The sequence below is a fragment of the Arvicanthis niloticus genome, chromosome 2, assembly GCF_011762505.2.
Source record: "Arvicanthis niloticus isolate mArvNil1 chromosome 2, mArvNil1.pat.X, whole genome shotgun sequence".
Classification (NCBI taxonomy): Eukaryota; Metazoa; Chordata; class Mammalia; order Rodentia; family Muridae; genus Arvicanthis; species Arvicanthis niloticus.
Genome location: NC_047659.1, coordinates 59,064,121 through 59,080,472, shown reverse-complemented (window position 1 = coordinate 59,080,472; position 16,352 = coordinate 59,064,121). Strand labels below are relative to the sequence as shown.

Sequence of the window (16,352 nt, the reverse complement as noted above, 5' to 3'; positions counted from 1 at the left end):
CTGTACTGGTTTGTTCTTCTTTCTTCTATGATCCTGGGCACTTTGGTAATATGAATATATCTTGTGATATCTACCAGCTATTGAACATCATGGCTATCATAGCAACAAGAGGTTTCTCAGCAGGCATTCATTATCTGTGACTCTTCATCTTTCCCAGGGATAAACACCAACCATTATTGACTAACCAAGTACTCAATCCGGTATATATCTATACACACATGAGCAACACTAAACCAACTAAGTTGGTGTATTTAGATATTTATATGTGTGCCTAAATATATGCATACATATAACAGTAATAATTAAATAAAAAGAGGCCATAGATTTGAGAGGGTGTGAGGATGGGGGTTTACCTGAAAGAAGTTTCAGGGGGGAAGAGGAGAGTTGGGGAATGATGTGAATGAGTAGTCATGTTACAAAATTGCCAAACACATAAGTTAAAAAGAAAACAGAAATCTGTTAATCAGGTCTGTTTTAAGTCAGAGGATATTCAGATGGGGTTCATCCAAAATTTAAAGTATTCTTCTAATTCTGCTTAAAATAATACTGATGTGGGAAACTGCATAGTGCATAGATTCCAGTTCACCCTGCCCCAGCTATATATATAGAGAAGCTTACATAAACATTAGCTTCCTCTTCAGTTCTAGCTTCATGTTTTAAGCCAGAATAATGGCTTTAACGAATAGCTCTGTATTTAACTGTTCTTTCATGGAAGATAGATCTAAGCTGCCACATTTCTACCATTTATTAATTAGTGTTTTTGTGTATTAGGATGTTTAAATACTTTGTAATATAATTCATATCTATAACTTATAAATGGATAAAAGGTCATTCATAAGTGAACAAAAAGCCATCCAACTTTTCCAGGAAGTGGTAGTAATTTTTTTTTTTTTTTAAGAAACTCCATCTATATGTTAGAAGGAACTCTCTTTAGAGGGTTAGAAATAGAACCAGCATGCTGGCTTGTGTCACTGTTCATGTTCCACCTGTCAGATGGCTTTCTCTATGTCTGTGTGCATTGCACTCCAATGTCTGTCTGTCAGTGTGTTCTCACGAATGTGTTCTCATCAGGAGTCTGGTTAGCTATATTATGTTTAAAGCCTGTGTTACATGGAATTCTTTTAGCAGTGGACTGATTTTGTGCTTAATTATTTTCATGACATATGTTATTTATTCATTTTTTCCCTTGATGGGAGATGGACTTCCATTATTTGAATTTATTAAGATGTTTGTTGTTTAAACATCAACAAAGAACAGATGTTATAGAAGTCAAAGATCCCAGAAAAAGGAAACAAATCAACAGTTTGCCCAATGTGACATTTCTGGAAAAAATGAATTGTTCATAGGAAATGGGCAAAATTTAGTTTGTATTTAGGTCAATATAGTGGTTAGTGTTAGCTGTCATCTTGTCAGGATCTAGAGTCACACAAAAGGCCTCTGGGCATGCTTATAGGTGATTTTTCTCAATTACCTTGATTGATGTGGGAAGATACAGTTTAATCATGGACAAGACCATTTCATAGCCAGGTTCTCCTGAGTAAGGTCAGCACTAGTATGCATTCCATGCTGCTGATTCCTGACTGAATATAGAATGAGGCCAACTGCTTCAGATTCCTGCTACCTTGGTAGATGCCGTCTTTACATAGACTATCCGTTGGGCTATGTGCTAAAATAAACTCTTACATTACTTTGTCAGAGTATATTATCACAGGAACAGGTGAAGAAAAAACCTAAAATAGTCAGTATAAAAGAAGAGGAAATAGAGTTTGAAGAAAGAGAAAGTGGATGAAAAGGATGGCAGGGTGTAGACAAATGGAAATTAATGTATTCATAAGACACATTCTTAATTGCTGAGTCAAATTCCATTTTCAGAGTTCTGTGAAACCCTTCAAAGACAATGCTATCTCTTGGGGAAAGTTGCTATGGCACAATAAATAGTAAATTGTAGTTACAGAGAGTTATTTATAGAAGTTGTATGGGAAGCCAAAGATTCTTTGGTCTAGTCTAGTTTGAATATCAGCTGGCCCAGTCGTGTAAGCTCTTTATCCACAAGCATAAAGAGAAATTACAGTACTATTTCAGGTACTTGCTATGAGAAATGTTCATATAGAAAGAGTCTATTAAGATTATTACAAAAAGAAAAACAGAACAAATATGTAAAAATAACTATTTTGGCACAATATACCCTTGGAGAGTGCATTGTATATTTCACTCATGAAGAGGTGATTCTTTAAAAGTTAACATTTGTTGAGGCTGGAGAAATGACTCAGCAGTTAAGAAGACTTGCTACTCTTCCAGAGGACCAGAGTTCAGTTCCCAGCCTGTGTGTTAGGCAGCTCATGACTGCCTATAATTCCAGCTCTCTGTGTCTGACATCTTCCTCTGGCTTTCATTGTTACACACACACACACACACACACACACACACACACACACACACACACACGTGCACGCACGCACACGCATGCACACTTTGGTAAAAGTGTTTATGACCTTGAATTGGAACAATAGACAAATCTTAAAATATTATGTACAAAATGAGCTTAAAATGACTCAAATATTTCCTAACTGAATATGTTCCACAATAATTTTAACATAATTTTATTTTTATAAAAATTAATTTCACTAAAATTTGTGTATTTTATGTATATTGAGATATTATATATAGATATATTTATATATCTATATATAATTATGTATAAAATTTATGCATTATTTTATAAATATACACAAATTAATATTTAAAAAATGTGCCTTTAGTTCTTATATATGAAATAGTTTAAGTTTTATAAAACTGGAGTTCTCATAGACTTCTTTCTTTTTTAAAAAATTTGTCTATCTATCTATCTCTCTATCTCTCTATCTCTCTATCTCTCTATCTCTCTATCTCTCTATCCATCCATCTATGTATGTTTTTGAAACAGGGTTTTTCTGTGTAGCCTTGACTGTCTTGGAACTCACTCAATAGATCAGACTGGCCTCAACTTCATACAGATCCACCTGCCTCTGCCTCCCGAGTGCTGGGATTAAAGGCTTGTCCTACCACTGCCTGGCTCTCATAGCCTTCTTAATATTAAACAAAAACAGATTTTCAGACAGTCTTTTATTTTCTTTTTAGGTAAATCTCTTTTTCCTATTAAATATTGTACGTGTTCTCATCACCAAGTTGAAAGTTACACACCAAGCGGAATCCAATCTCTACATGAAAGCCGTAAGGGCTACTCTCATCCTGGTACCACTGCTTGGCATTGAATTTGTGCTTTTTCCATGGCGTCCTGAAGGAAAGGTTGCTGAGGAGGTGTATGACTATGTCATGCACATTCTGATGCACTATCAGGTAAGGCGTGACTGCCTTCAAGTTTTGTATTGAGTTTACAAGTAGGTTTGGTTTTACTCTTGACTACTTGTATAACAGTGGATTATAAAAACATGAAGCTTTTCTGATTCTCGTGCCTTCACTTGGGCTCTTTTCCTTCTGTTGGTTCATCTTGTCCAACTTCGATGTGATTGTTTTTGTTTTATCTTATTATATTTTAAATGAATGAATGAATAAATAAAAAGAAAACCTAGTCACCAGGGTAAAGGTTAGTAACTGAACTGTCAACTGATACCTGCTGAGAGAGGGAAAATGAGTTTTCTTCAATGGCGTGACAATATATCAATTACTCCAGGACCAGCATCATGTTCAGAAGTAGATGACCAATATATAATGGACTCGACAGTGTGTGTGCACATGTGCATGTATGTGTAGGTGTAGGTGTGGTTTTATTTGGTTACAATTTTGTGGTTTTTGTTTTCTTTTGGGGGGGCATGGTTTTATTTTGTCTCCTTGTTTTGAGGGGTTGATGATGTTTTGGTTTTTTGTTTGTTTTTGTTTTTTTTTTGAGAAAGGACTTAAAGTTGAAAGGGTAAGGAGGGAGAGAGGATCTGGAAGAACTTGGGAGAGGGAAAGAATATGATCAAAATATTTTAAATTAAAGAATTGTTTTAAATAATAAGGGATATAATAAAAAGTAGACTCAGATAATTTTATTTTTTTTAAAACAGGGTCTTCTGGTGTCTACAATTTTCTGCTTCTTTAATGGAGAGGTATGTCTATTGATTTTACTATTTTTTTTTATACAATTTCCTTTTGAAGCAAAGTGAAGTTATAAGCTTCCCCCCAAAACAACCAATTTTATCACAGAAAAATTAAATAAAATTACTTTTTTAGGCACAAATATCATCTCAAAAATGTGGGTAACAGAGTTGCATGGTAGGGAAAAATCAGTCTTACTTCAAAATATTCCAATGAATAGCATCTATTCAGTTAGCCCCTTGACCTACCATTAGAATGTACAAAGTCTGGATGTTGCTCTGGGAACATGGCTGGGCAATCTTTATCTTCCTAGAACATGTCCTGTCACAAGAAACAGAATCTGTTCATTATCTCTGTTCTCTTTTTCAATAGGCTCAACTATATGCTCTTTTGAAAGGCTTTATTATAGATACAAAAAGATTAAAACAAACTAAAGTAAAACAGTAAGTTAGGAAAGTTAGGCTAGAACTCTCACAATCAGCATGGGAATGCGTTATTGGAGATTTCTAGGTTTCTGCCTAAGGACTTTCTACTCGAGAGGCTTCAGTAGTCTAACTGGGTGGATACGCCTAGTCATATGGATACTGTTACTACTCAGTTGTCTGAGTGTCATTGACTTTGCTTTTTATTTGTTCCTGATCTACTTGGCCAGTTTTCATCTAAAGGGTGCTAGCACAATTGAGCACAGCATAGAAATCTAGACAGCAACTCAGTGAGACATGGACCCTGTGTAACTGAGAAACTCATCAGGAAACCTCAGATAGGGAACACATGGGCCAGCTGGCACAATTTATGTGAATATTTCCTATAAAATAAATCACTGGAAATTACATGTCTCATAAGAAACTACAAATTACTTTTTCTTGGTCTAAGTAAATTCTACTTTTTTTCTCTTTCTAAACAATAAGCAAACAAATTGTTTAGAGTAAAAATTAAAGTATATGTAATCAAACCTATAGCTATTACATTACATTTATCTATAGCACTGTATAACAGTGGGATAGAAGACTGTACTGTCAAATGAAACTATTGAGTTGTAACTTAATGGTGTCTCCATGATTCTACATTATACATGAGAGTGACTATTTTCCTCGAGTTGATGACACTTTTAGACAGAGAATGAAATAAGAGGGTACAGATAAATCATTTGTGTTGACAAGGAAACTCATACAACCTTTATTACATATGCATACAGATGCGCTGACTTAGGCAATCCTTTATGTTGCTAATGTTGGCTATAACAATTAGATATTGATGAGCGATATGAACACATGTCAAAAAGCATGCATGAAATATGGAAGATGTCTTCGTATCTATAGAAACAGATTAGTGTGTTTTTTTAAATATTTAAGTCATAGTCACTAGTAAACTAGGTGTTGCAGTAGGTGAATTAGGGTAGGAGGGGGTGGGGAATGAACATAGTAGGACTTTTAAAATCCTGGGGATGCTTCTTTCTTCCTAACATTTGTATTTTAGGAAAGACTTGGAACCAAGGAAAGTGTATTTGCCTTATAAAAGGGAAATAAAAGCAAGTTATTTATACTTTTGTTGAAAAGGTAAATTCAAAGTTTTCATACAATGCCCCAACCTCACCACATCCTGAGTATAGTATCACTTCATCGCTGTGTTGATCAAATAGCTCATTGTTTTAATGAAAAAACCATGTAGAAATGGGAACATTAATCACACTGCAAGCTAAATTTTAAATTGGCACTTTCCTTCAGAAACAGTATCCAGGGAGTATTGAAGTTAATGCCTTACACTTCTGTTGTCCTTTATCTGTGTAAACAAAAGAGACACAGTACCTTGTTCTTCTGCCATGCCTTAAATTGAGAAAATTTTTGGCATTGTAAAAATTTAATAACAAGAAAACCTTTGAACTCTGTTGTTGCCAAATCCTCAGTTCATCCCAACATCTTTAATATCTCTCCCTTTTCCTTCTGCTCGGGAGACTGTCGATTTGAGCATGCCTCAGCCCAAATCTTAAGAAATGCTGTAATCTCTCCTTTTCTGTCTCTTTGCCTCTTGGTTTTTCCCACTCTTGTAACACAAAGAAAAGCTGCCAGATTCAATTTGTGTGGTTCCAACTATGTCATGTTTTTGTTAAAATGCTTTGCTTGGTTTTAGTTTCCTTCTTGTCCTTCATATTAGGTCAAGTGACTTGCTTTTGCCTAATAACTGCGCTTGCATTTGACCCTCTGCTGAATTTTAGCAAACATCTATCTTCCTCTTAGCATTTCTTGCTAGTTAACTGTAGGTTCACAAGTGGTCAGGCCACTTTCCTCTCAGCCCCATTCCACTCAAATAAAAATATGCAATGGTAACCCAAAGAAGGGGCTATGGTCATCAGAAGGACATATGCATCAACAATGCACTGTACATATTTTTTTATCAACTAAACAAAAAAAAAATGTTGAGAAGCCTTAACTCATATTCTGTAAAGAAAACTAAATATTTTTCTTTGTATTTAGTTTATAGTTATATCATACTCTTAAAAGTTGATTTAGATTAAGGAGTGTTATTATTTATCCTTATCACATGCTAATGAGCATATACCATGCTAAGCATTTGATTTAGCTGCCTGCATAAAGCTCTTACATAACCCAATGAAACCATATTCATATCTTTAATAATACCCATATTTTTCATTTTTCCTATTTAAATGTCTAATTTAACACTCTGTTAAATAATCATGATCTTGTCATAAAACAAGCATGATCTTGTCTTTAATTAGGTTCATTTTTTTAACTTTGGTAAATAATAGCCCACACTTCAGGACATTGTCTTTTCATTATTTCTCTGATGATTTATTCACTAAGAAGAAAGAAGTTTGTGATCATAATCACAGATTCTTCAAGAACAAACATCTAACAGTTCATACTTATTTTGATTTCCTGGGATTTGGCTAGCTTTTCTTTTAGAACTGTCTATCAATCCAAGGGCCTAAAGATGGGTATCTTGTTGACATCTCTTAACATTAGTCTAGAATATTTTATGGGAAGATAATCCTACTCCCATTCAACTTGAAGCTATGTAGTTCCAGTTTCTAACTAGTCTAGCATTTATAATAAATGAGAATAAAATAATTCTCACCCAAAAGAGTTACATAATTGTTCAAAAGTATTTTTTTTTTTGTTAAGATCTCTGAATATTTACTTAAACATACCATGTAAAACCACTGGCCTGCTGGGACCCCACAGAGCTAATGCAGTTATCATTTGCTTACATGTTTGAACACATTACATACGTAAATATTAGTATATTACTTTATTTTAAATACCTTCTTTGTTGGTTTAAAATTAATAAAACCATGAGAGAATCAAATAGTAATTTTGTGCAAGATAAATACATATATTATCCTATAATTCCTTTATTTCTACAGTACTATTATGAATATATATTAGCTTTTGCTACCAAATACAAAGAAATGGTCCAAAAGCTGCTGAACTTCTTAATAACATATTATGTAACTGAGTTTCTAGCATTTTGCTTATATAGTGTTTGAATTACTGAAAAATTAAATAGACATTTTATTAATTAATTTTGAATTACATTTAAAAAATGGATGGCTCTATTTTTGACCATTTCATTCCTTTTCCTTTAATACTAAAACATGAAATAAGACAGGAAAACTTTGTTTTTATCTTAAGTTTTAGCATGTAAGATACTTAAAAGTACCCCCCAAACTGTGGTCTCCTTAATAATAAATCATTATTGTTTGTAGAATGTTTGGAGAAGGCACAAGAAAAGAAACAAGACAGATCTTATAAAATATTTAATATGGACGTTACATGAATATTTTGAACAAAAAGTTAATTATATATTCTTAATATCTGAGGATGTTAAGAGTATATGAATTGCTTGGATTTTTTTTTTAAATTCTTAGATTCCTTTTGGGAACGGGCATAAGAACTGGCCAAAGTATCAGATGACAGTTTGGGAAAATCTATCTAAACAACAAACATTTAGGCAAGAATATATTACACCACAGGAATGGGGCAAATGTTTTATGACCTAAAACTGGCCACCCTCTACTCAGGTTGCATTCAGGTATCAGACTATTAGTATAAAGATGTTGGCATCTAAGACTGAGGTGACTATTTTTATTTGTGTTTAAAGACTCAGCATGAAGGACATCTTTCTAGTGTCCTAACTCAATCAAAATAAAAAATCATTGTATTTGACACAACTAGTCAAATCTGTAATTTTAGTCAGGAAGAAGGCATTAAACTTCACATTTGTTTTAAGAAAGAAAGCTACAGGTCAGAGGAATTTTAATCCAGCAAAATGACTGCTTTGGCAAGGAACCACATCCAAAAACCTTCTAGGTCTCTGTGATCTGGCTGGAATGCAGACAAGCCTTTGTAAATGCCTTTAATCCCAAACAATACAGGTAAGATTAGTTTATAGAAGAAAGCAGCCATGTTTTAAAGTAACATCTAATTGAGGGATAGACAAAGTGTTAAATCAGAGAAAGATTTAACAGAAAGATTCAAAGATAGGATATGCCCAACTCTCATGAGAACAGTATAGGAAATAGAATTTAAGGCATCACAAGTACTAAGTGAACAATCTACCAGGAGCTAATTCATTCTCTCTCTCTCTCTCTCTCTCTCTCTCTCTCTCTCTCTCTCTCTCTCTCTCTGTCTCTCTTTCTCTCTGTCTCTCTCTCCTTTACTTTTTGTTTTGATACAAGATACTAGTAAGATATTTAGGCAGGTCTGAGCTTCCTCAATACTAGCATGCAGACAGGTGTTGACCTTGCAGTATTCCTGCCTCAGTTTCATGAGTAACTAAAATTATAGATCAGGACCATTTTGGTTTTCTTCTTACTTTAAAGAATAAAAGCTTTTCTGCCAAACATTTTGAGTTTGATGCCTCAAATAGAATATTTTCATCTCAACTAATGGGCTGTTCTTGCTGTTTCTGTTTATTGTTGATCTATAGGTTCAAGCAATTCTAAGAAGAAATTGGAACCAGTATAAAATCCAATTTGGAAATGGCTTTTCCCACTCTGATGCTCTCCGAAGTGCATCCTACACAGTGTCAACGATCAGTGACGTGCAAGGGTATAGCCATGACTGCCCCACTGAACACTTAAATGGAAAAAGCATCCAGGACATTGAAAATGTTGCCTTAAAACCAGAAAAAATGTATGATCTAGTGATGTGAAAATACAGAAATCATACCTGTTTTGTGTCACTTGAACCTATGATTTTATAGCCAGAAGATTGGATAGCCAGCAAATGGATTTCTTGAATACCATGAAGAAAGCCCTCAAGTGAAATGGGAAGTGTATGGATAAATGTTTAACAACCCTCTCTCTATGGGCGAGAAAAGCCTCAATTTATGTTGTTGGGCAGTAAATACTCCTACCATAGCTGATGTCAACTTACCAACCTGACATCACTGAATGTGGAAATGGAAAGAAAAGAAGCACAGTCAACTCTTGGGAGTTGACATGGTCTGGAACATGCACAACACTGCATGCTCTCACAGATGGATGCCTGTGCACACTCATGCCCACACTGACCAGATCTCTGCTCTTCTCTGAGGATACCTCGCTCAGTCTTACAGACATGAAAGGAAAGTTTGGTTTTTGTTATAAAACTCCTCGTCCTTTTGTAATTTGGTGGTAGTGAATAGTTTGTCCAGAAACACTTTAACCCTCTTTATAACTTCTCCTGTAGACTAGACAAAGTTCATTATCTCTGTCATCTCATGTTCCTTTCTTTAAGCAACTGAGCAGAATTCCCATGGGCTTCTCAGTTGCTGCTACATATTGTTGTATTCTGTGGCATATCCATTCTGAATCACTAGGGAGACATACTGGTAGAAGCTACAAACATTTTGCCAACTGCTTCTCTCTCTCTCTCTCTCTCTGTCTCTCTCTCTCTCTTTCTCAATCTTACTTTAGGAGTAGGAGGAAATCAGTTTTCCTGAACCTGTAAATAGAAACTTTAGCCTTTGTATTTCTACTGTGTAGATAAGTGATCAACCATTTTACATGAAGGGAATCAATGAAGAATTTCTTTTTATCTTGGGAATCTGAGAGAGAGAGAGAGAGAGAGAGAGAGAGAGAGAGAGAGAGAGAGAGAGAGAGAGAGAGAGAGAGAGAGGAGGTTGTTGTACAAATGAAACTGTAAGTACTCTGTCATTTTATTTTATTGTTTCCATTCAAAACACAACCTGGGTAACCATTTTAAAGCAGATAGACAATGCAACATTATATGCAACTTAGTATCTGATACTGTGTCTGGGCTGATTTATTTTATAGTAAAATAGAGTTGCGAATTCTATAGTTCGTAAATATATTAAGGACAAACAGATACAAGCATCAGAAGTTTGAGAACTGAAAACAAACCCCAGAAATATCAATGATAGGATATGAAATATTTATTTTAAAATTCAAAGCCATAATTTTATAAGCACGTTATCTTTGGTGTGCTGACTTATTGCTTCTTTCAATTTGATGATGACTCATTTAAATTCAGAAATTATGAACAGCTACTGTAAGAAATGCTAGTCTGCTACATTTATGGACTTTAATTCACCAAAATATAGCTTTACTGACTTTTACTAAATGAAGATATGTGCTTTTGAAAAAGACCCAGGCTAATTTTTTATGAACCACAGAGGAATTTTCTCTATATAATATACACTGTTTCAGTATTTCAGTAGACTACTGTGGGTGGTAATACAAGCTATGGGAAGACTCAAATTTAGCATACATTGAGGATAAGACAGAAGAAAGGTTTGCTTGTGAGTTAAAGTGACAGTTTAAATGGATTTAATTTTTCTAATATTGCTTTGTCTGGACTTTCTGAAGAGCAAGATTGACTTCAGTTAGTAAAAGTCAGTTTGGGGACAGTCACACAAATCCATGGTTTTTGAAGTGTGCCCATCAGCTTACAGTGGATGAAAGGAATGACTCAGTCCTCACTCATTGTGTCTTAAGCTACAATAGATAGTATTGTTTGAAACTGTCAAGGAAAATAATTCAAATTATCAAGCATTGACGTATTAGATGTTCTAGAAAACATATTTGTAATTTATCTATATAGGCAAAGGTGTTACTAAGTTACTTTCAACTTTGTGGATTTTGTGCAAACCATCATTAAAAAAAAAAACAACAAACCTCAGGCCGTTCTGAACTTTCAACTGCCTAAACTGTACAAACTTTCCTTTTAATACATTTAAACTTTAGCTATTTATTATTTCAAGGTATAGATTCATATCTTAACTGACAGTGTTCATGTAATTCTGCATTCTTCCAAATAAACTGTCAAGTATTAACATTAAATGAAAGTACAGAATGCTGAATTACCAGAGAAAATCTTTAAAAGGTATTATAATTTTAAATTTTACTATTCTTTTATTATATCAAGCATAGCTGAAATTTCTTCACTGCCAATATCTACTGTGGTGTCATCCTCAGCCATAGCAGTCTGAGATTAGTCAGTATTAGTTTTGTAATAATATTTTTGAAGTTAGATTTCCTTAAAGCTGACGTGCCAATTAAAATATTTCTATATTTCTTGTAGGAAAAAAACCTAAATTTTTTGAAAGAAAACTTCTCTGGTGCCTAAAAACTAACTTGGGGGAATTTTAGCTTTTAAAAGTTGCATCTATCATTTTTCTATAATTATTTGTTAGAGTCATAGCTGACATTTGTAGAAATGACTTTGTATTTTTTTTTTGTTGCTAAATCATCCATCCTGGAGTTAAGTGTTTGTTCAAATATGACAAACTATGTAGAGTTTAGTAGTAGTCACAGTGTTATACTTACTGTTTAGATATTTTAATGTGAATCTATTTTAATTTCCTTTGTGTTTTAACTTGCTCATAGAAACATCGGTAAAACACATTCAAGATGTTCTAGTCATTTAAAAGAATTCATGTTGTATCGACTTAAAATCTCTATTTAGGTTTTATGAAAGTATTAAAGTTGTAAGTTAACATTCATTTTCACTTACCTTCCCTGGAGTACAGAACAATTGAATTTCTCACAAAATTCTTGTAGCAATTAAAGAAATACTTTGCAAAACAAATGATGATGTCTTTATTTCTCTTTTTAAAGACTTCAATAAACTAGTAAGTGAATTTAATAAATTAACTTAACAAGATATGACTTTGTTTTCTGTGCTAAAATGCTAACATAAACAAAGTCTTATACCACAAGAAAAGGAAAGATCCTCTCAAACAGGGACATTTTTAGGGAATTTTCCTCTTTTCTGCAGTATATTCCAAGGAGTAGCTTTGTGTTAAATACCAGAAGTAGAAGGAATAAAAATACATAAAGATTTTTGAAAAGAAAAACATGGCCAAAACCTCAGACAAATAAAAATTTAAATGTGTCAAAGATTTTATTTAATGAACGATGGAACCAGTAATAAGTCATAATTGTTCAGAAGAGAATTTAAAATACCACATATGCTTTAGAATATAAAAACACTGAGTGAACATACAAAATATTGTGTTTAAGAGTGGTAATTAAAAGCCCAGCGTGATGGCACATACCTGTAATCCCAGCACTCAGGAGGCATAGGCAAGTGGATCTCTGTGAGTTCGAGGCCAGCCTGGTCTACAGAGAGAGTTCCAGGATAGCCAGGGTTGTTACACAGAGAAACCCCTATCCAACCAACCAAAAGCAATCAAATATGATTTATGATAATAATTAAGCAAAAGACTAAATATAAATACAATTAGACTATACACTCAGAAGAGATAGGATGACATTAAAATAACATGCTAATATTTAATATAGAGTTAAAAATAGCAAAATTCTTACATAAGAGAAAATGCTTACAACATTTTTTTAAATTTATTTTTTATTGGATATTTTATTTACATTTCAGATACCATCCCCTTTCCCCATTTCCCCTCCCTAGAAAACCCCTATCCCATGCCCCCTTCTCCTTTTGGCCTTTATACAATTTTTTAAAATGTTAACCAAAGGCTTTATAAGTTTGGTAATGCTCAATATCAATCAGAAGTGTAACCCAATACCCAACCTAGATATATCAACTATCTTTGACTGGCGGAGACATGTGAACATCCGCCTCCATGTCTGTCCCCCCCCCTTTTTTCTCTCTCATCATCTAGCTCCTCCTCTCCTTCTTCTCCTCTCATTACTCTTCCTCTTCCTCTCTGTACTCCTCCCACCTTAGCTCCTCCTACATATCACCCTTCCTGTTAAAATAAAACTTTTCTCTCAAAATACAGTTAGAGCATAACTATACCAATTTATGTCAGTAAGGTGCAAGATAGACCTAATACCCAGTCCATCATTTTGTTGACTAGGTAGAATCTCTGTCATCTCTCCTAACTAAAAGACTTAGTTCTGAACCTGGCTTTTTTTCTTGGCTTTAGAATTAATGTCAGCTGAAAACCATCTACTCAGATCTTTTCTCTCTCAAAGTAAATAGCCAGGATTGGCTATGAGACTATAAGTTTTCAACCCCATCAGAAATCCAGAATGACTGAGTTAACTGAAATTATGGGAAGCACAAAGCACTAAAACTTAGTCAATTTATAGAGACTGCTGAACACCTGGACAGTCCCTATACTACAGAACGTTGGAGCATCTGATCTTCAGCCTTCTGGCCCAGGATCATCTGACAGACCTAGTGATGCAGAATTATTAAGGGCTGATTACTCTGCCTTGGCAGATATAATCAGTCGACTATTCTGCAGGTGTGTCATTTTCTGGACAGTAATTTGTCTGTAAATGGAAAGAGGCAATTCTTGCCTAGTGGCTGTCTCCCCACAACTGGAATAACTCCAGAGATGCTCAATTTCTTCTTAGAATCCAAGACAGGAAGCTGTCAGGAGCAGACAGGTCTCTAATCAAAATGAACATTAATACAGAAATGTTTGTAATGTCAATTCTGTGGATTTCTGATATTTTGAAAACCAACTGTCCATGTAAAGTAATCTGGACTGTTGTCTGTTAACTCTTCTCAGCTATTTCTAAATAAAATATAGAAAACACCTTAACAATAAACTCAAAGCCCTGAATTTGCTATAGGCCCTTACCTCACAGTCTAACCATCTCAAATCAGTTAAAAAAGTTAAAGAAGGACTGGGTGTAAGCCTTGTATTCCTAAATGTGTTATATAGGCACAGTGCCTATGAGAGTAACAATATTCATCTCACTTTTATATCAATAAAAAGCTCATACCAATTAAAACCTTAAATTTGAAATCAAAGTAAATTTTGTACCATTTAAGAAGTTATAACTTCATCTTAATAACAATTATGCGTATTTCTACCAGTAGGTTATGGCTATGCAATAAATCCTAGCTAATCCTCTCTGTTCCAACAAAGCCACTATTTTTCCCTCGAAAGACAGCCCAATATTAACCACCTCAGTACCCACGCCCAGGGAATAGGGGCACCGACTCTTCATTAACTTCTTCAAGCTGATTATGGGTGTTGAGATATTAGAAGAGGGGTTGGGGGAAGAGTAAATTGACAAGCCTCTGATACTGTGTCTTCACTGCATCCAGCTGGAATTCCAGGACATCAGAGGCTCGAGCAGGTCTGCTCAGCTTGCTTGATGAGAAGATATCTGCAATATACAATTCTCAAAACAAATTTTAGTATCAAGATAATTGTTTGTTTGAATTCTGGAATTTAGTCTTCTGGAGGCCTGCCTCTGTCATGTCTAATCTATATAATTCTGGGAGTTTCTGTGAGGGTGTGCTCCCACCATCCTCCCATTTTCGCCTTCCTGCTCTCAAATTTCCCAACATCAGGGAATGCAAACTTTCGGGCACCTAGGCCCTCTACTTCCACTGATGCCTAACCCCTTACCCCATCTCCCCTCCTCCAATTACTATGAGGGTGTGCTCCCACCACCTTCTCATTCCCGCCTCCCTGCTCTTGCAATTCCCCAACACTAGGGAATCCAAACTTTCAGGTACCAAGACCCTCCACTTCCACTGATGCCTGGCAAGGCCACCCTCAACTACCTATATAGGTGGAGCCACGAGTCCCTCCTTTTGTGTTCTCGGGCTGGAGATTTTAGAATGGCTACTCCGGCTTGTTTCTTAGGACCATTTGCTTGAAAAATTGTTTTCCAGCCTTTTACTCTTAGAGTCTGTCTTTGTCACTCAGGTGGTTTCCAGTACGCAGTAAAATGCTGGGTCCTGTTTATGTATCCAGTCCATTAGTCTATGTCTTTTAATTAGGAATTGAGTCCATTGATGTTAAGAGATATTAAGGAACAATGATTGTTGCTTCCTGTTATTTTTGTTTTTAGAGGTGAAATTATCTTTGTGTGGCTATCTTCTTTTGAATTTGTTGGAAGGGGATTACTTTCTTGCTCATTCTAGGGTATAATTTTCCTCCTTGTATTGGAGCTTTCCTGCTATTATCCTTTGTAATGCTGGGTTTGTGGAAAGATATTGTGTAAATTTGGTTTTGTCGTGGAATATCTTGGTTTCTCCATCTATGGTAATTGAGAGTTTTGCTGGGTATAGTAGCCTGGGCTGGCATTTGTGTTCTCTTAGATTTATGACATTTGTCCAGTATCTTGTAGCTTTTATAGTATCTGGTGAGAAGACTGGTGTAATTCTGATAGGTCTGCCTTTATATGTTACTTGGCCTTTTTCCCTTGCTGCATTTAATATTCTTTCTTTGTTTTGTGCACTTGGTGTTTTGATTATTATGTAATGGGAGGTATTTCTTTTCTGGTCTAGTCTATTTGGCGTTGTATAGGCTTCTTGTATGTTTATCTCGTTCTTTATATTAGGGAAGTTTTCTTCTATAATTTTGTTGAAGATATTTATTGGCCCTTTAAGTTGGGAATCTTCACTCTCATCTATACCTATTATCCTTAGATTTGGTCTTCTCATTGTATCCTGGATTTCCTGGATATTTTGTGTTAAGAACTTTTTGCATTTTCGTTTTCTTTGACAATTGTGTCAATATTTTCTATGGTATCTTCTGCACCCCAGATTCTCTCTTCTATCTCTTGTATTCTGTTGGTGATGCTTGTGTCTATGACTCCTGATTCTTTCCTAGGTTTTCTATCTCCAGGGTAGTCTCCCTTTGTGATTTTCTGATTGTTTCTACTTCCATTTTTTATGTCTTGGATGGTTTTCTTCAATTCCTTCACCTGTTTGGTTGTGTTCTCTTGTAATTCTTTAAGGGAGTTTTGTGTTTCCACTTTATTAAGGGCTTCTACCTGTTTACCTGTGTTCTACTCAAATTCTTTGAGAGTGTTATTATGTCCTTCTTAAAGTCCTCTATCATCATCATTCGAAGGT

General features: G+C 34.9%; 1 protein-coding gene across 3 annotated transcripts in view; it reads left to right on the top strand.

The window, feature by feature from the left end:
* The window catches only part of Calcrl (calcitonin receptor like receptor), an 87,006-nt gene extending 74,878 nt beyond the window's left edge, over positions 1-12,128 (top strand). For 2 of the 3 annotated variants that reach the window (XM_034496375.2, XM_034496374.2), the window contains 3 exons: positions 3,118-3,336; positions 4,047-4,088; positions 9,025-12,128. In XM_034496375.2, the coding sequence (XP_034352266.1) occupies positions 3,118-3,336; positions 4,047-4,088; positions 9,025-9,249 (486 nt within the window). In that variant the 3' untranslated portion in view covers positions 9,250-12,128. The remainder of the gene's footprint in view (positions 1-3,117; positions 3,337-4,046; positions 4,089-9,024) is intronic. The other variant, XM_076928964.1, reaches the window with a different exon arrangement.
* The last annotated feature ends 4,224 nt before the right edge of the window (positions 12,129-16,352 follow it).